This window comes from Indicator indicator, chromosome 24, assembly GCF_027791375.1.
Source record: "Indicator indicator isolate 239-I01 chromosome 24, UM_Iind_1.1, whole genome shotgun sequence".
Classification (NCBI taxonomy): Eukaryota; Metazoa; Chordata; class Aves; order Piciformes; family Indicatoridae; genus Indicator; species Indicator indicator.
Genome location: NC_072033.1, coordinates 17,263,393 through 17,283,389, shown reverse-complemented (window position 1 = coordinate 17,283,389; position 19,997 = coordinate 17,263,393). Strand labels below are relative to the sequence as shown.

General features: G+C 44.1%; 1 protein-coding gene across 5 annotated transcripts in view; it reads right to left on the bottom strand.

Annotated features, from left to right (window-relative positions):
• NKAIN4 (sodium/potassium transporting ATPase interacting 4) overlaps positions 1-19,997 on the bottom strand; it is a 60,287-nt gene that overhangs the window by 6,071 nt on the left and 34,219 nt on the right. For 3 of the 5 annotated variants that reach the window (XM_054391931.1, XM_054391930.1, XM_054391929.1), the window contains exons 4-6: positions 12,186-12,383; positions 3,872-3,932; positions 79-163 (exon numbers count right to left, since the gene is read on the bottom strand). In XM_054391931.1, the coding sequence (XP_054247906.1) occupies positions 79-163; positions 3,872-3,932; positions 12,186-12,383 (344 nt within the window). Of the gene's footprint in view, positions 1-78; positions 180-3,871; positions 3,933-12,185; positions 12,384-19,997 lie in introns of those variants that run through there. The other 2 variants (XM_054391932.1, XM_054391933.1) reach the window with 2 other exon arrangements.

Sequence of the window (19,997 nt, the reverse complement as noted above, 5' to 3'; positions counted from 1 at the left end):
AAACTCAAACCTGTGGCACTCTTCAGCCATCAAAGTCTGAGGCACATACAGCCTCTTAGCACAGGAGGTGATACTTACAGGTATGTCTGCTTGAACAAAAGGTTGGTGGGTTTTTCATTGACATGGTAGAGAGGAAATGGATCAAATCCACCAATGAAATCAACTGAAAAAAATCAAAACTCAAATAAACAAATAAACATGGCCAGAAAGTTGAAAGGAATTGAAAGAAAGAGTTGGTGCATGTCATGGCATAACACAAAAATCAGTGAGAGAACAGAAAAATTGTTTTCCAGGTATGGATTGCCTGAGGGAGATCTCTGCCTGTGCAGCCCTCTTTTTCCAAGATCTCCTGGGATGGCCAAGTGTGCCAAAGAGGAGACCCAGTTAACAAAAGACTCCAGAAACAGGAGGAGCCCTCCCTCAGCCTCCTGGGCTGTTGCTGCCATGCTGTGACTTCACATGAGAAGTGAGGTGCCAAAGCCTTGGCTGTTCATCCATGGCTGAAGGAAGGAAGCTGGGGAACAGCTTCTGAGTGAATGCCAGCAGAGGAGTTGGCAGCACAGCAATTCCCATGAAGGTTAGAGAGTGAAGCGAGAATTTTTGTGCCCCACTTGTCTTTCCTGCAAGACAGACAGCAGCAGCTTTGGAAAAGTGCAGATACCTCATTATCTTCAGCTCCGGTATTTTTCACGTCCCCTCTGCTGCCTTGGTTCCTTTTAATTGTATAGGAATTAGAACAACGCTTCCCTTTTCCAATGCTCACAGAAGGGCAGTGGAACTAAACAAGGAAAGTTTTAAGTGACAATTCCCTTAGCAACCAGAGGAGAATTTTCCAAGTCTCTCTTAGTTCCCCTGAAATTAGGCCAAGTCTATATTCTGGAGCTGGTCAAGATAACCAGGTCAGCAGGAGTGTGATGTGGTGTGATTTGGGACTGACCTTGCAAAAACCTTTCAAATAAATCCAGCTTTTAGACCTCTTTTTGGTGCCAAGTGACTGCATTTTGTTTGGAGATATGAAAGGCATCCCATTCAAATGCCATTTAAAAGTAACTGGGGAGTTATTAACTATATAAATGCTGATTAATTTTGCTTTCCTGAAGGTGGCACTATTAATTTAAGCTTTAGTTAAAGGCTTTTGGTGAAAAGGTTTTTAGTGAAAAAACAATAAGGAAAAAAATTACTAATTAGATTAAAAGTGGGTGAAAAAAAAACTCTTAAATTATATTTAGAAACCCATGAACAACATATTCTCACAAAATCCATCTTGATTTATAGCTTCATGCTGATACTGTGATTTTGGAACAACTGTCAATTAATGGGTAAAATCTGTAGAGGTTCTAAGTTAACTGGGGGGATAATTCCCAGCAGTTCTAATGAGACTTGACCTTTTCTCAGTCACTTTTGAAAATGAGTATTTGAAAACCAAGGCAAGCTGCAGTTTTAAAACCAGATACTAACTGTATTATCTCAGTTGTGGAATGTCTAAATTAGGAAACTTTAAAGATTTGCAGTTTTCAGTAACTGTCTCATACTAAACAAAAATCAGAGAATTGTTTAGTCTGGAAAAGACCTTTAAGAGCAAATCCAATCATTAACCCAGCTGCCAAACCATGTCTTTCAGCATCACACCTACACATCTTTTAAATCTCTCCAGGGCAGCCTGTTGCAGGCCTTGCCATCCTTGTCAGTGTAGAAATTGTTCTTCATGTCCAACCTAAGCCTCCCCTGGGTCAACTTGAGGCCATTGCCTCTTGCTCTATTGCTTACTCCTTGGGAAACCAACCCCCACCTGGCTCCAGCCTCTTTTCAGGAAGCTGTAGAGAGCCAGAAGGTCTCCCCTCAGCCTCCTTTGCTCCAGGCTGAACACCCCCAGGTCCTTCACCTGCTCCTCCCCGACCCTGTTCTCTAGGCCCTTCCTCAGCCTCATTGCCCTTCTCTGGACCTGCTCCAGCACCTCAATGTCTTTTTTGTAGTGATGTCTGTCTTTTCTCCAGCCTGAACAACCCCCTCACAAGAAAGTCCTATCACCTGAACATCCAACCATGTTACCACTCAAAATCCACTTCACTTACAAAGAAATAAAAAAAAATCTTAACTCTGATTCATTGTTCTAACATATTAGAGAGCATTAGCACACCTGAAATACTCTTGTCCACAATTCAGCATTAGTAGATTCCTACTGCTGTGTTTTCTCATGAAAATCACGTTAGCATGAGCTTCCTGGTTAATGTGTTTCAGCACTTAATTACTTCATGTTGCATATCAAAGCAACATTTAAAGGAAACCACAAATGGAAGAGAAAATTAAAACGCAGCTCAAATTTGTTCAGGTCATTGGAAGGATCTACCACTGTGAGTGTGAAATATTGATGGTTTGTCAGTGTTAATTATACAAGCTGGCATTTTAACTCGAAGCTGGGAAACTGGAAGGGAAAAGGAATTTGTTAGTGGAAGGGGGGGAAAATAAACCAAAAACCTGCAAACCCAAAAAACAACAATATGAAATGAACAGCTCTGTGTTTCTAGATAACACTGCCTTTGATATGGTTGCCTCTCCTAATGTATCTCTTCTCCAAGCATGAGCTCAAGTTACTGCTTTACAATATTCAAAAGGGGCTCAGAACTCAAGTTGCTTAGTTAATAGCTATTGGGTAATTTAAAAAACCCAACTATTTATAAAGAGACACCTTTGCTAAGTGCACTGCCAAGCTCTAAACACACGATCACGAAAGCCAGCAGAATGAGTTCAGCTGGACAGGAAAGAACAGAACAACAAGAAGACAAGGCAGATAAGCAACTCATCTCCCTCATATGAAATCAACATTCTTCACATACTTCCAACATTCTGATCAAAGCTGTTGTTTTTCAGCTAACATCAGCAGCTCTTTAAAACAACAAAGCTACTTTCACAAACCTAATGAATGTCTTAAAGAAGGGATATTTGGATTTTAAGCCATTGGATGAGATCCTTACTTGGACCCAACGCATTGCCAGAGAAATGAGACTTCACATTTATTTGAACCCATTGTAAAATTATTCCCAAAGTAAGTTTTAGAAGGGCAAAGTACCCCAGGACCAGGTTATGGATATCATCATAGATCCCACAGAGCCAAATAATTCCTCTGAGTCTTTCCTTTTCCCTGACATATCATAGTGCATGCACGACACTTACGGAATTTGTACACCAAACTGGAGGGAACCAACTCTTTCCCCTCCTTGTAATTCAAGTACAGTGCTTCCTCTGCTTGCATGTTAAGTGGCCAGGTTGGTCTTTGGCAAGAAATTTCATGCTCTGCTTCATCCCAGCTTGGGACATATTATGCTCAGCAGGTGGCCTGCTTGAGTACTGGGCTTTATTGTCATGGTAGTATTTTAGTACCATTATTTTTAAGCTATATAAGCTTAAAAACAGAAGATGCTGCCCAGTTTCTCTAAAGCTCAGTCTGAGTGAGAAGCCAAGACCAAGTGTTGAAAGCATAGCAGAATAACAGCATCTAACATAGAATCATAGAATGGCTTGAGTTGGAAGGGACCTTAAAGATCATCTAGTTCCATGGGTAGGGCATGTCCCACTTGACCAGATTGCTCAATGCCTCATCCAGCCTGGTCACTTTCAGGTATGAGGTGTCCACAACTTCTCTAGGCAACCCATGTCTCACCACCCTCATAGTAAAGAACTTCTTCCTAGTGTCCAAACATACAGTGGCATGGGGAAAAAACAGTGAAAATAACTGATCCTTGGAAGCTAGATAGTGCCATAGCACAGGAATGGAAAGAAGTCTGATGGCATCTCAGTCTTGACTGACAAACATCTAAGAGAGAAATCAAGTTTAGTAAACCCTTTACCAAGTGATCTGTTGATAAATACTTACAGCTGTCTTCTTCTTCTGTAAAAACACTGACAACATAACAGGCATAGACGAAGCCCACCAGCTGGAAAACAGAGAGAATAATCATTTTAGCATCACTTTTATGAAGCTGATCAAAACCTACTTAGCACAACTTCAACAACCAGTATTTCCTCCCAGCTTGGCAGCATCACTGTCATGGTGGAGCCAAGTCCTGTTTACTGCAAAGTAGGGAGTGGAAGTGTGGGTTTAAGGGAAGACACTGCCAGGAGCAAACTCAAAGCTCAACCCTAAAAGCTGCCAAAGTAGCAGCTTGGTGTGCTACAGTGATTGGAAAGAACATGAGCTGGCTTTATTGACATTGAAACTACCACGTGAAGTTTACTCTCTGCAAGGAGTTATGAGGATGTAGGAGAGTGCCCCATGTAACACTTTAGACAGACAGCTACATACAGGCGTAGGTTTCAGTCAACGTTCCAGGAACAGGAACTCATCAGCTCTGTATTCCTGTGATAAGGAGTATGCAGAGGAAATGAAGCTGCTCTGGTGCAGGAGCCACACAAGTAGTTTCTATGCAGCTGAAATTTAGTTAACCATAAAAATGATGAAGTACTGACAGCAATGTTCAGTGACACTGAAATCTTTAGTAACTTAGGCTTGGAGATCAAAAAACTCTGAAAAGGAACCTAGTGTGACTTGAGGCCATATCCTCTCATCCTGTCACTTGTTACTAGGGAGAAGACTACCTCACTACAGTTTCTTTTTTCAGGGAGTTGTAGAGAGCAGAAGGTCTCCCTTGAGCCGCCTTTTCTCCAGGCTAAACACCCCTTTTCCCCCAACTGCTTCTCAGAAGACCTGTTATCCCATTACTCAGAGCAGTCTTTAGAGCACAAAATCAGAGCGAGCATTAAAGCAGCAATTTAAATAGCCTAGTGGGTCTGTCCTTAATTGGCAGTTTGTAGAAGCTCTAAAGCATCAGAACTGCCTCCTTCAGCATCAGGAGCAAGTTGTTAACTCAGCCTGAATAGAGAAACTTCTGGTAGTAGGGGAGTGAACCATTCTAGCTCCAGCAGGGTTTTATTTTGCTTTGTTTTCTTCCTGTTAATCAAACATCTTCTCCATCCTTCACTTTAAATCTTTACATAACACCCCACTTAGCGAGATCTTGGGTGATACTAGCTGTGCTAGTAAAGTTATTGTGAGGAGTAATTGTTTCCCTCTGTGAACTCAACTCCTTTGAACAAGAGTTAGAATGTAACACACAGTGGCTCACTGGAAGGGAAGACACAATGATGCATGTCAGGGCTTGAAACAGGAGAGCCCATTTATTTTTAATGTGACAGAAAAATACATCATAGCAGAAAACAAAAGGCAGGATAATGAGATTTCTACTGAGGAGCTCAGGCATTCATGATTCCTCCAGTTCTCCCTGACAAATACAACTTGTTGGAAGGAAGTGGAATGGTTTTGTAGCATCACTAAACCTTCTATTTCCTTTACATTTTTCTCTAATCATCTGAAAGAAGAGTCAGATCTCTCCTTTCCTCCTGAGTGAGCCTGATGGAAGCACATCCCAAGACACCAATGGAAGAGAGGTACCTCTTTCTCCTGCTCTCCATTTTTTTTAAGCCAGGGCTGCTTCATACTCAGTTTCTATGAGCTACAGTAGAGTTCATGCAGGAAAATAAAATAAAACAATCCTTCTGGGTGTGATGCTGACCAAGAGGCCACACACAAGGGCCAGTCTAATTCTACCTATTGACTTTTAGAATTGCTCTGAGTAGAACCAATTCTTAGTAGAGGCAAAAAAAAAAAAAAAACCAAACAAACAACCCCAAAACAAACCAAACAAAAAACCCACACCGAACAACCAAGGCGAAGTAAAAGCAAAAAATAATTAGAGGTTTTTCTTCTTGTCTGTTTCTTGTATTGTGCTAACATAGAACCTGGGAGGTGGGGTTTCCTTTGTGTGGCTTGGGGCAGATTTGGTGGCCAGGAGAGCAAGCCCTGGACCTGAGGCCAGCTTACATTTTGAGTGAGTTATTGGCTTACATCATGAGTAGACTTAGCTGCCAAACTAGCAATTAGTCCTAATCAGCTGGGCTGTGGCAGCTAACCATGGTCAGCACTAAGATACACTCTTGGGAAAACCAGAGTGCTTCAGCCTAAAGTCCCAGCATTCAAGGAGATGCCTAACACCTGCCTGCACACACCAGCCTCCAACATGAGAGCGTTTGTCCTTGTCCTAAGATCAAGTTTGTGTGTGCTCACACACATTCTCTGTACTCGCTCCAGCATTTTCACACTCTGAAGATTCAGCCTTCCTTTTACATTTTACAAGACAAAGTCTAACCATGCAATTTACATACACACAAATATCCAAGCAGGAAAGACGCACCTCGAATCCCTGGTCTGGCTCCAAAGGAAGGTTTTTCTGTTTCCCCAGATTTTCTGTTGCACCTCAGAGGAAGAACTTTGGGTTAACAGCCATGTACAATGGCAATCCTAAATAAATCCATCCACTCTTGTACTCTAGAACATGTACACAAACCTTATGTGGTATCTGCTGGGGGGTTCCTGATAGGATAATCAATGATAATGCCTTACCTGCCCAGTCTGCGGGTGTGTATGAATGCATGAGTGCATGAATGACCATCAGCTATGGTCATAACTACCTCTAAAACCTCTGACAATCATTCATGGTTCAGAAGCACCAAGACTGACTTGGGAAGTTTGGTTTGTCTCAAATTAATGCCTCATAATCCTCAACCACCATTCCTCTCACCTCATATGGTGTTTCCTTGTGGCTAAGGTGAGCTTTTGCATTCAAAAAAGAAACCAACGTCTAGTGAATTAAGTGAACCTCCCTAAACCTCTAATTCCAGCTCCACTGGAGTGAAGAATTTTCTTTCTCCTGGGTTTCTTTCAAAATCACCTGCTTAGTATTCAAAGTTTACTTCTTTTCTTGGCTTTAGAATCCATTCATTCTTTCTGTGAGTTTCACCAATGAAAGAATTATTTCCTGGCATTTTTTTATTCAAAGGCGTTTTTCTCATCTTGTGACCTACCCGGAACAGGAAAGTTGCAGTGGCAAGGAGAGAAAAGACATTCAACATAAACATCAATTCCATGTTTATGCAGGCTGACCTAAACTGTAATTAAACATGTTACCTCAGAATTGAAATTAACTCCTCTGTGACTCACCTTCTGCATGAATTACAAATTAATTACAGATTTAGAGGTGAAATGCTGCTGCTATTCTCCAGTTCTTTTCACTGGAAGAGTCTGCTAGGGTGTGGGATGAGCAGGCTCCAAGAAACACCCTTCTGACTGCATCCTTGATGAAGATGTGTCAGGCCCCCAAACATCACCAAGTTTAGCAGCAGTTAACATACAATGGAAAACTTCAGAGGCCAAGAATCTGGAGGTCATCTCCCCTCTTGCTCAAAGTGCCACTTTGGTTGCTGATTGCAGTAGGAAAGAGGTTTCTCAGCTCTCCTGTCCCAGGGAATTAGAAATAATCATTAGATCTTTGCAAGTTATGTAGGGGATGTAGAAGAGGAGGGGAAACATCAGTGATGTAAAATGACACTAAGCTATTGCTCTAATTCCCTCAAGAATTTTCTTGGGCTTTAGCCTCTGCTGCTGTTTCCCTGCTTGTTCACTACCAGCTTCCTCCAGGCTGCAGACTTATCTGATTAAGGTTTTTATTAGGAACACATGTTGTAGGCAGGTGTGTTCAGTCAGCATGTCAGCCAGCCTGGGAATACACATGCTGCCAAATGAGAGGGTGGAGCTTGGATGTCCCAAACACACTGAAGGCAAATGAACAGAGCAGAAAAGACAGGAAGAGACAAATGTGCCCAGAAGGAAGGAGGAAAACTTAAGTCTGTACATTCCTCTGCCCCTCAGCCATCTGAAGTTAACTTTATAATAGCAAGTTGAAGAGTCTTCATCAACCAGCGACACTGAACTAAAGTGCTGGAGCCAGAAAGGCTGAAATACAGCAAGATCCACAGAAAGGGACCACCTGGTTGTGAGTATGCAAGATCCACAAAGGCACATTTTGGTGTTATTGTGGCTTGCATAAGATCTTAGCTTTAATTTATGTCTCTCCTAGCAAAGATTCTTCTCAACTCTTCTCTCCAAAAAAAACAACAAAAAAAAAAACACAAAACAAAACACAACCAAAAAACACCACCCAAAAAAACAACTTGTTTTTTCACCACAGTATGTGCAGTGTCTCTTCCTTCAGGACGGATCTATGCTAGGTTTCACTTCCAGTCAGAGCTAATGAAGTGTGTATGCTCTCAGCAGTGAGAGAGGGAAAATTAAAGAGATCTCTGTTACAAGCAAGCAAAAAGCAAGCTTGTCAAAAAGCTATTGTGACCAGATAGCCAAAAAGAGACAATCAAAACCCTTTGATTCCTTGTCCTTCCTTGCTCTTTGGATGCAACTACGACCACTGAAAACCTAGCTTCTGCCAACAGCAGAGCATCTTGTGTGCACTGCTTCTCACATCTGCTGTCGAGGCCTGCAGCGCTGCCTTCCTGGGAACCTTCCAACCTGTCAGTCTGAGTGAAAACAGCAGACAGGCAGGCAATGAACTCTTCTCAGCTAGGAAGACATTTCCAATTTCCATCCCATTCAAACAGAGCCTCAGCAAAAGCCTAACCCTCCCCACTCCCAGAACTACACCATATGGACAGCCCAGAGCTTTGCCAGGTATTTCAGAACTGGAAATCGCTCTTCTCCCTGCTGGTTGGCAAGTTGAGGAGATGCAAGATGATTCCTTGCTAAGATGAAAACAGAGTTCTTTTCCTGACTAATTAATTGCTGCTGCATTTCCTGACTGTTTTACAGTGACATTTCCACTCCAGCATAGGCTGCAAGACATTGTTACAGGAAGCTTTTTCCTCCAGTGTGTTCTGTGCTAAAGCTTTGAGGTAGATTTTCATGCTGGGCCCTGCAGCTACTTGTTTCATGCATGGTGACTGATATGCCCAAGTCTGAACACATTCCAGACTAAAGCAGTTGCTTCTGCCTTCAAGGATTACAGACAGGCTCCAAGCAGAAGTACACTGAGACTATGTATCTTTAAATGGATGCCCAGGAGCAGAATAATGCAGTCAGCAGGAATCCAGATGACAGCCAGCACTGTGCTCACCATATGGGTTCAGGTTTGCTTTCCCTCTCCTTTGGCATGCAAGGATGAATTCAGTGAGCCTTACCCTATATGGTCAACACTGTGCACTAACTGGAATTGGTATCGCCGGAAAGCAACCAAAACATCCACAGCTGGGTACTGCAGAATTAAAGAACACGGATTTCACGCTACCATATCTGGAGTAAACAGAAAAACACTCCCACCCCACCCCCCAAAAAAAACCCCAACCAACAAAAACCCCCCTCAAACCAAACACAAAAACAACAAACAAGCAAGCAAACAAAAAACAACCCCCCCAGACCAAAACACACATATTCATCTTCCCTCAAACTTCTAAAAGCCATTAGGCATAGAAAAAGGACCCTACAGAAAACACAATTTTGCTTATCCATTGTCCTTCTTCACAGGGGGGCTGAACTATTCCAGTCTGAAATGTGTGGCAGACAAAGAGGGAACGAGGTCATGTCCCTTGTTGCTTCCCCTGAGCCTTTAAGTTCCTCATCATGTTTTTCTCCTATCGATCTGGTCTCCCTGCCTGTCTGCATCACAGTATCTGCCAGGGCTCTGGGAAGGACAGCAGCGTGTAATAAAATCTGCCTTAAAATGAGATAAAGAGACCAGAAAAAGATGCTGGCAGGGATCAAAGACTTTGACCCTCAGAGACTAGAAAGGAAGAGAGCTGACTCTTTTCAAGCAAGGTCTGAATGAGAAGGTGAAAAAAAAAAAAAAAAGTTGTTTGCTGCCTGGCTTCAGCAAAACAGAGAAGAAAAGCTCTCTTTGTCCCAGAACATGATAAAATTACATGAGCATTTCAGAGCTGGCAGGAGTTACAGGCCTAGGGCTTTAATTATCTACCCTTACTACAAGACAAGTAGAAATTTACTTCACTTTGCATAGCTCAACTTATAGAACTTTCTTACATTCAAGTATTTTAGCCTCATTTCCAGAATTTAGGATTCAAAAATCCACTGCAACTTATTTTATTTCTCCTCCCTGAGATATATTTACCAAAATTCTATCGTATCCTACAGTTCCCTCCTCCATTCCCCCATCTGGCCCTTTTGTGGTGCTTTGCAGATGCACAAAGAATATTCTCATGTGGCTTTGGGAAGAAGCAAAGCACAAAACACTCCCGGAGGCAGACTCCTAATATGTTGGTGTGATGACTTAACTCAGGGCCCTGTGCCTGAGTTAGCAGACTGGCCAAAACCAAAGATCTGTTACAAATAGACTCAGGACCATGTGTTGGCTGAGCCTCTCACCTGGGGCAGAGGGACTTGTGCCAGCGCAGGCACAGAAGAAAGATGCAAACAGTGACACTTCTGCATTTTGAAAGTCTGGGATGTTCTGTCAATTGTTTCATCCAACTCAGGGGCAGCACCAGCTCAGCACCATCAATCCTCTTCCAGCTTTATAGAAGACAACAGGCTCTATTCTGCTGGACACACAGCTTTGTCTTATACAGATGCATCAAAGCAGCTCTCAGTTTGACGCAGATTGTTTTCCCTGAAGGAGAACTAACCAAATATTAGCAGCCAGCACACATGCCAGGGAGTCCATCCAGGTCAGGAAACAAGAGCTTCTCTATCTGCCTCTTCTGTGACACGGCAAGGAAGGGGTTTGAGTCTTCCCTCCCTCCCTGCAGTTCACTGGGTTATACAGATCATCCCAGCTAAGAGGAAATGCAGGATCAAGACAGTGGATAGTTGTACCAAAGACGTGCAGAGAAGTACTTGGCACTCTAGAAGCTTGGAATGTCTCTATTTGTTATCCTTCGACATTTAATCAGGATAAGTTACCCTTCTTTAAGCCAAAACTGAAAGCTGAAGCATAAATATTTCACCAGCCCACATCTATTTACTTAAAAGCATTAACTACAAAAGTAACAAAGCAAGGCAGATTGGAAAGGTGCAGGCTGCCAAGGCAGCTACAAAGTGGAAGAGCACAGATGAAGTAAGGGGATAATAGACATTTTGTTTCAGTTAATTGCAACAGACAAGTGAGAAATAATTAAGTGAACATTTATGCTGGGTTGAAAATTACCCCCCAACATTAATGTCATCAGACTAGCTCAGTTTGGAAGTAAATGGAGCTATATTTACAAGCCAAATTACAATCTACAATGGAATGCAATGGATATGTACACATATACAGTATTTACAATATTTACAATTAATAAAACAGCACAGGGACCCCCTCCCTGGCCAGAAGGCCAGGGAAAGCTGCCTCCCTGCCTCCCCCTGATCCCCCTGTACAAAACGGAAGAGAGAGAGAAGCAGAGATATAGCAGACAACCAAAATAAAGCGATGCAGCCAAGGTCAGCAAAGCCTGTTAGTATATCTCCCCAGCGAAGAAGCGAGAACAGAACTAGAGATTGTTCTGGGAACCAAATCTTAAGGGAGATGTCCCTCCAATGGAATTGTTTAGAATAATCGTTATTTTCCTTTTTACACCCAGTAGTGGTTTGTTTACATTTTTGCTACTATCTGCTCGAAATCTGGGAAAAATTTTAAAGGCATAGCCCTAAACTACCACAATCCACTCCTTCTAAACAATTCCATTGGCTGCTAATACTATCCATCTAATCTAAAACAACTACCACAACATTAAGGACATTGAATTACTGCAGAGTACTTAAACCATGGAAGACTCTGATGAGGGAAGAGTTGATGAAAAAGTTTTGTGCCTGTTATATTGGGTGTTGGCAGAAAGAAAATGTTCTGCTTTCTGCTTCCATAAAGTTTCTTTCATTATCTAGAGATGATAAGGAGCTTCTCTATTTCTTCACAACTGGTTATGAACATGTGCTCTGCCACCCATCACTAAGTCATGTGGAATAAGAGAAATCCTCCTTCAGAAGGGTCTCTGACCTTGTCAAGACACAAAGTTTCCACCCCCCAAGAGTTGTACAGACTGATTTGTCAATGTATGGTTGCGTGTGATGCACTACTCCAGGTGCTGGGTTGCTGGTGTCCATTTCCAACTCTTTCCAGCAATATTGTTCATAAGGAAGAGGAGGGAAAACCCCAAACAAACCCTTTTGCAATCAGATGATACAAAATGGGATGGAAAATATGGGCCAGCCTTTGTGCCTGGGAGACAAAGAAATGAAACCAACCAGCATCTCCTCATCAACTGGCAGCCCTCAGTGTTGTCAGCCATGTACTCACCGCGATCAGGATCTGGAAGGAGCTGTGCACAACCTCGATGTAGCGATACTCCAGGGCACAGCCAACCACAGAGATGTAGGAATGGCTCTTCAGCCCTTTGATACCAGACATTGAAGCCTCCTTCCTTACACAGCCAGGACCATTTTCACTCCACCATGACTGGTGCCGGGAGATGTTGAACGTCAAGAGCTCACTGTCCTGAAAGGGTGCCAAGAGATCTCCATTTACTCTAAGAGTGTTGGACTTCAGTTCAAGGTCTTATTAAAAATGGAAAACCTAAAGATCCCCACCCTCAAGAAATGATCACAGCTCAAAATACATTGGCTTTGTGCTCCTTATAAGTATTTCACAGGCAGGCTTCTGTGCTAGGAACCATTTCTGAGCACTCCAACAAAGCTATTTCACCATTACATAGCGCATTTCAGAAGCAGGACTGAGCAGCTTCTAAATCAGAAAAACAGCTTTTTGGCTGCAGACCCAAGACAGATTTGTTAGTGGCCAGAAAAGAACCCTCAAGTTTTGAGTTTGGGAGATTAACCTTAAAAATTTGGAAGGAAAAGGTAAAGAAAGCAGAACTAAGCATCCTGTCAGACTCATCTGTTGTGGGTTTGCTCTTCCCAGCATGAGAGTCAGCGCAGATAACTGAGAAAGATGAACTCCATAATCCTAAAAGTGTATTTTAAAACCCAACAGGTCTTCCTTTGTTCCTAGCTTTTAACACATCTAACCAGTTCCCTTACCATTTCTGTTTGATTTCCTTCCACACTTTTCACATATGGTGCTTCTCTGTCTTCTGCTGGCCTGACACTGTCAGCCTTAGGTCACATTACCCAGCTGAGCTGACCTCAGGGTGATGATTGCAGCTTCTTGCAAACACTTCCCCAGCAGTTCCTTATCAGTTCTACCCTGAGAGAGGCTTTTTTGGCTTTTGTTTTGTTCTCCTCATCTTTGTTAGTTCAATAATTTAAACCATGCCGTTGTGGGGGTTACACAGTGAAACACCACACAAGCAGTGCAGGAATTTGGTGTGCAACCAAGCACTCATTTTAGAAATGACAACGCTTTCCTCACACTTGAGCACAGTGTGATGCTCACTGGAACACCCAGGAGAGTTTGCAGGACATGGCAAAATCTGTCCCTTCAGATGGTAACAGAGAAGCTCAGAACTGTCTGGATAAATCACCTGTAGCACTTCACAGCTGAGTTTCAAGTGCTGGATGCTCCAGCAGCACTCTTAGGTCGCTTAGTGGCAAGTTTTGACTGCAAAGCAGGACAAGGGGTTGGAAGTTTTACTCTGAAGAACAGGTTTTAAAATGGCTAAAACAGCAAATCTATGTCTACAGGGTACTGGGTATCCATACCCCCCACCAACCCAATACTAAGAGTTCCAGCACATATCTGTGTATTCATAACAGCTCATGACAGTCTTCCACAGTCCCTGTAGGAAAGGGGTGGCTTCCACAACAGCAAGAGACAGAACCTGGGGTATTCACAGTTCATGACGTGGGAAACCTTTTGTGGCAGCTCCTTTTCCCAGTTCCCTGTAAAGTCAAGAGGGAACAACAGCTTTGGAGCAGGTAATCCAGGCTCCTGCTCTGAATTGCCCTCCGGAGAGAGGGCTTGTCTTTGCTGCCAATGTAGGGAGCCTAGCCAGGTAGTCCTGCAGATACGCTTTCCTGTGTCTGTGCTTGTAGCCAGGAGCAAGCTTGAGTTACAAGAGCAAAAAATCTCAATGCCAGCCAAAAAACCCCAAACCAAATCCTGTGAACAGAAACCAGCTGTCCTGCTATGCACATTGTGTAGGTGCCCTCCACCCCACCACAGACACCCAAAAACGGTTTTCAGAGCCATTATTAAAATATGCTGTGGGAAACATGTTAGAAAATGTGGACAATTAAGTTAGCAGACAGCTGCCAAACTCCTGCCATAATCACCACAACAGATGGGATGTGGTTTAGAGTAGATAGAGCAAGGCACTGAGAAGTATGGCACCAGTGCAAAAGCAGCCTGAAGAGCAAAGACAATAGGGACAATTATTAACAGCTGGGAGTTTGAAGGGAGCTGTCTGCCTTTCAAAGGCTATGGGGAATAACTATCCGATTGGCAGCTACAGAATAATGCACCCAGTGCAAGGTGCTGCGCTAGCTACACTCCTACAGACAGCTTTCCTGCTTCTCACGGTTTTGGCAGAGGAGTCTCTGGCTTGCTCTCTCTGCTGGTATTGCTCTTCGGTGGCCCCAGATACCTCAAGCCCACCAAATCGCTCCTTTTCTGCGAAGCTTGTTCTTCCTGTCCCAAATTTGCATGTTCTCAGACACACAGACCTCCCCCAGCAACAGCTTTTTCTCCTGGAGACAAACAGCCCTCAAAGCTGCTGTCCTCTTCTCTGTCTCTGTCTGCCCGGCTCTCTCTCCCAAGCCACTTGCCACTTTGGTTGGGGAAGGAAAGAATCATCTTTCTCAAAATCAAAAAAAAAAAAAAAGGCGGGGGGTGGGGGGAACTCTGTTCCTGTCTCTTTGCCTGCAGCTTCCCCTAGTTAGCAAAGCAACAAAACTGGTCCACAGGGCACCACAGGATCTACTCCCAACCTTGGTTCCCAGGGCTTCCCTCTTCCAGCTCACAGATGTTACCTTCCCAAACCTTCTGCCTCACTGATCCCAAGAGCCTCATCAGTGCCTTCTCTGCTCCTCAGAGGCATCTCTGCACTTGGCAAAGTACAGAAACCTGGTGGTCTCCTTCAACCTCCCTTTTGTCAGTCTTCAGAACTGGCTCTGGCTTAACTTTGCTACAGAAACTGAATTGGCTTGGGAATTTAGCCTGATTAAGCAGGTGCTGGGCAAGTGGAGGAACAGTAGGTCCTAATCAGTACTCGCTGCTTTTTGCCTACAATCACACTCCAGCTTTCTGCTAAGAAAAAAAAATAAAATACATACTTGAGTTAAGAACAGATTGGAAAAGCTGAGCACATTTGGATTCTGAAGGCACCACAATGACTTGCACAAACGAGCCATTCATCTCACTGATGTCAAATGACTACTGATTGCACACCGGGGCTGTGGATGCCCTCACATTCACAGAGGCACCTTTCTGAAGAAGCAGGGGCAGGAGGGCAGCATGAACAAGAGGGTCTCAATGTGCAAAGCAATGCCAGTCCTTTGCTTGTATCCCTGGCTGTATGTCCACAAAGGATACCTGTGCTGATGGGGCACAATAAAAGAGTGCTCAAGAAAATCACTTAATCAACCTCCAGTTGTTCAGTGCTTGCTGGGAGGCTGGGAAAACAACCCCAGAGTGTCTCCTGTGGCTTGACAGCTTCATTTGTGAGGAGATGGTTGAAGAGAATTGAAACAATGGAATAGGAGCAGCACAGTAAAACCAGGAGAAAAAGAACCAGCTGCAGGAAAGTTCAGGGACCAGCTGTTTCCCAAAGCCTTTCTGCAATGTGTCTGAAGCCTGAACACACTCAAAGACTCCCAAAGATGTAGACAGGTTCAACGATTTTAATCAGTCCCAGAACTGAGAGAGCCCTGCTGCAATGAGAGACAAGCTGCTCTTTGAAGGGCTATTGTTTCCTCTTTAACCTTCAGCCTGGAGAGAAATATGAGCAAAGAGTGAGACGAGCTCCTCCCCAGGAGCATGTTGAAAGCCAGCTGAGAAAAATCTCACTCTGAACTGCTGTAGCACCTGGTTGCCATCCATTTGCCATCAGCATGAGGAGGACAACAGCACTAAAAGAGGACTACCTACATTTTGCAGAGTGTTTTCCACCCCACTGTATCCCATGGGGAAACTCACACCTACCTCTGACACCCATAGCACCAGTTGTACTCCTTTTCTAAAATAAGTTTCTGAAAGCTGTTCTGCAATTATTTTCCAAGGGACACTATCAGGGATGTTTTATGTCTTGCTGTTAACAGCCTTCTCAACTACTTCCCCCAAGTTTTCCTTAATTACCAAGCAAACCAGCACTATAATGGCTCTGGAAACAAACTGAAGACTGTGTGGGAACCCCGAGAGCTCCACAGCAGAATCATTTTAAATTTTTCCAGTTGGAAACATTCCTTATCAAAATAAGAAATCTCATCTTTGTCTTTTAGTCATGCATGCTGAATAGCTTCATCACCCTGCACAACAAAGAAGCGCTTTCAGGGTCTCTCAGCAGGTTCTTGACAATGCTACCTCATTTAAAGGCCAGATCCCAAGCTTCCAAGTTCTATATTTAGATGGAGCTGAGGGACACTTGGAATTACATGTGCATTTATCCATCTTCCTTACATTTCTCCCAGAATGCCATCCAGATTCTCTGGAATACAAATAACACCCCCATACACCCCCAGTTGACTAATCAGGGCTGCTTTCATTTCAAGATGAGATTAAGACCACCACAGCAGCTCTGGATCCAGATCAAAGCACTCACTAGACCAGAAAGAATATAAACGAAGAGTGAAAAATAAAAATCACCATTCCAAAATGAACAATTCCAGAGGAAAAAGACACATTGAAATGAACACCAGTTCCTCAAATCTCTCTGAATGTTCCTGAAGTATATGATGAGCAGTCAGTCAGCATAGCAGCTGGACAGACAGATGCTCGTATATCTTACGAGCAGAATTTTTATAATTAACTCAGGCTGGGGGGTTGCAGGAGGGACTGTGTCTCACACTTGAGTAGACAGAGAGAAGCCTAACCTGTTGTTTCCATCACAGCCTAGAAACTTCAGGGGCAGCCCCAACAAGTCACCTAACCAAACGGTTGGACAAAGAGAGAAGAGGGATATGGGACAGGAATAGACTAGAGAGGGAACACCAGACTGGGACTGGACTGTGAGCCTCACCACAGAGGAGTGGAACAGCACTGTTGGAGAGGCTGCATTTCCCCCAGATGCTGCAAGTGTGCTCAGAAGCACGAGCAGAGCAAGCCAGCAAGGCAAAGCTGCCAAAAGCTGCTTAGAGGTACATCTCACTGCCAGAGCTGAGAAGCAACCCTTAAAACCCAGACTGTTCTATTTCTTACCCGCTCATTGGCAAAGCACTTAGAGGAAAGCTCCGTGTAGGCTACACGCTTAGGGAAGCCCCTGCAGCAACAAGGGAAGTGCTTTCTTAGACACTTACACTGTGATCTGTTTGTGTCCGGACATCTAATGAAGCTCTCTGCCATATTTCACACTCTGATTCCTACTAAGATTGCAAGATAAAAAGTGACAGGATAAAAAGATAGAAATGAGGCCAGCTTAGCTCTTCCAAGAAGCAGAGAACAGATTCACAGAGCAGAAAAGAGCATCTTCCCTTTTGATAGCTCAGGGTAGTTAGGTTACTAGTGGTTAGGAGGCAGACAGCAAATATTTATAACTGCCCTTAGCAGGGCTGACCAGAACAGCTACTCACAGGGTTTCCATGACCAGGAGAGAGCAAGCACTGCTAGAGGGACCTGGAGGAAAAAGGAGCACTTCAGGAAATGTTAAAGACAGGAGAAAAGGGAGAGTGATAAGTGGTTGGCAGACAACACAACAGAGGAAAGAGACAACAGTGAAGCAACTTCTTGGTAAAGTGAACAGCCAGCCCCCAAAACGCAGTTCAACAACCATGCACATGCTGGAACGTGTCCAGAGAAGGGCCACCAGGATGAGCAGAGGGCTGGAGCACCTCTCCTATGAGGCCAGACTGAAAGAGTTGGGGCTGTTCAGTCTGGAGAAGAGAAGGCTCCGAGGTGACCTTATTGTGGCCTTTCAATATCTGAAGGGGGCTACAAGAAAGCTGGGGAGGGACTTTTTAGGACATCCGGTAGTGATAGGACTAGGGGGAATGGAATAAAGCTGGAAGTGGGGAGATTCAGGCTGGACGTGAGGAAGAAGTTCTTCCCCATGAGAGTGGTGAGAGCCTTGAATGGGCTGTCCAGGGAGGTGGTTGGGGTCCCATCCCTGGAGGTGTTTAAGGCCAGGCTGGATGAGGCTCTGGCCAGCCTGATGTAGTGTGAGGTGTCCCTGCCCATGGCAGGGGGGTTGGAACTGGATGATCCTTGTGGTCCCTTCCAACCCTGACTGATTCTATGACTCTATGATTCTACCAGCCCACGTTCTATTCATGTCCCAAAATTTATAACTAAGATAATCTCTTAACCCTTTTGCCAAATCGCTTATGGATTCACAGGGGACCTTACCTCGCATGGTGATGGTGCCCCTGGTTCTTTAGATCAGCTGGGCACCCAAAACAAGTCGGGGAAGAAGGACAAGTGTCCCTGCTCCCCTCAGCCCTGTACTGCACAGCACTGCCCTGCTCATATCCTGTACTCCCTCACCACTGTGAAATCAGCTCTAGGCACCAGGGCACAAAGAGCTGTTCGCAGTAACTGCACAAGAACCATTTCCTCTGCCTCATTTTTTCAACTCCGGGCTTTTCCTAAACTAGTTACAACAGAAACACTTGGATTCTTTCACCCTCTTCTCACTCCACCTGAGTTATCACCTGTCTCAGTTGCACTGGGCTGTCATTACCAGCCAACAAGTTAACAAACACCATTCTTTCTAGCTCGGTGCCCTTTCCGGATTTTATCATCATTCATTAGCTAGCTATTGACAGAGATCTCCCTGGCAGGCTGCCCTTGTCAGGAATACAGTGAGCACAGCCCTGGTAGGAACACTCCTCTCTTACTTCCTCAGTTCTCTCCCCCAGCCTCACCAGGAATCAGACAAATAGCACCTGAAGACCTTCCTCAGACCTATCAGCCCCTTGAGGGACTCACAGGAGCACAGCCCTGTCAGAAACACTCCCCAGCATATTCATGCTTAGTCTAGCAGTTAATGAGTTGGCTTTTACCTGGCCAGCTCCATCATCCATACTCCACCAAAGCTGCTCTTCTAATATTTGTGATCTACCTGCTTACTGCCAGGCTAATCACAAGCTTTGACTTACTAGGCAATAAAGTACAGATTCACCTAGACTTCAGGGAGGGCACACAGGTAACCCGCTCCTCTACAGCACTGCTGCCATAAACCCCTGGCTGATACTGCTCTGTCCTTGCCCCCTCCAAGAGCCTGTCTAACACTCACTCATCCAAGCCCAGGTGTCCTTCTAGAGTTTGAACTCAAGATCAAGATCAGTAAGTCTCAGCTGGCTTTGGATTAGGTTTCAGAGATGCACCAGGAGAGCAACACTGTTTGACTCCAGGCCGCACATCGCTGCACTGTCCTACAGAAGCCTTCATTTCAGCTTCAAGCATATCTTTTGCTGTCAAGTGGAAGTGAGGTTTTGTCATTACAAAGACCCAGATAACGTCAGTTTAAGGGGACAAGGAGGAAAGAAAGCAGCAACAGGAGGTTTTCTTACAAGACAGCCTTTTTAAATTGCAGCAACTCATTAAGAACAGAGGGAAGACTCTAAACTATTTTACCACCAAACTACCAGCATGAATTTCTCATTGCTGCTCTAGCGGGGAGTCCACTGAGTCGATAACACTGCAGCTCAGTTCTATAAGAAGAAAGTCTCCAATTCCAAGTGTCATCCTGGAGGCTAAATAAAGGTTCTGTCTGCTGGCTTTGCTAAAATGAACCACAGCACAGAGCAAGGTTAGAAGACAAAGCTCCTAAAGTGGAGTTTGCTGTGCTGTTTGAATTGCAGAACAGCAACCCAGTGTGTTGCAGGGCAAGTTTGGATTAGTAAACACAAATAATCAGCTGGCTGGGCACAAACACTGGCTATCAGAGATGCTCCCAGAGCACTTTATCAAGGCAACATACCCTCTGAAGAACATTTAAATAGTTACATAAAACTCTTTTTTTTTTTTTTTAAAGTTGCTCACAACCAACATTAAGATCAT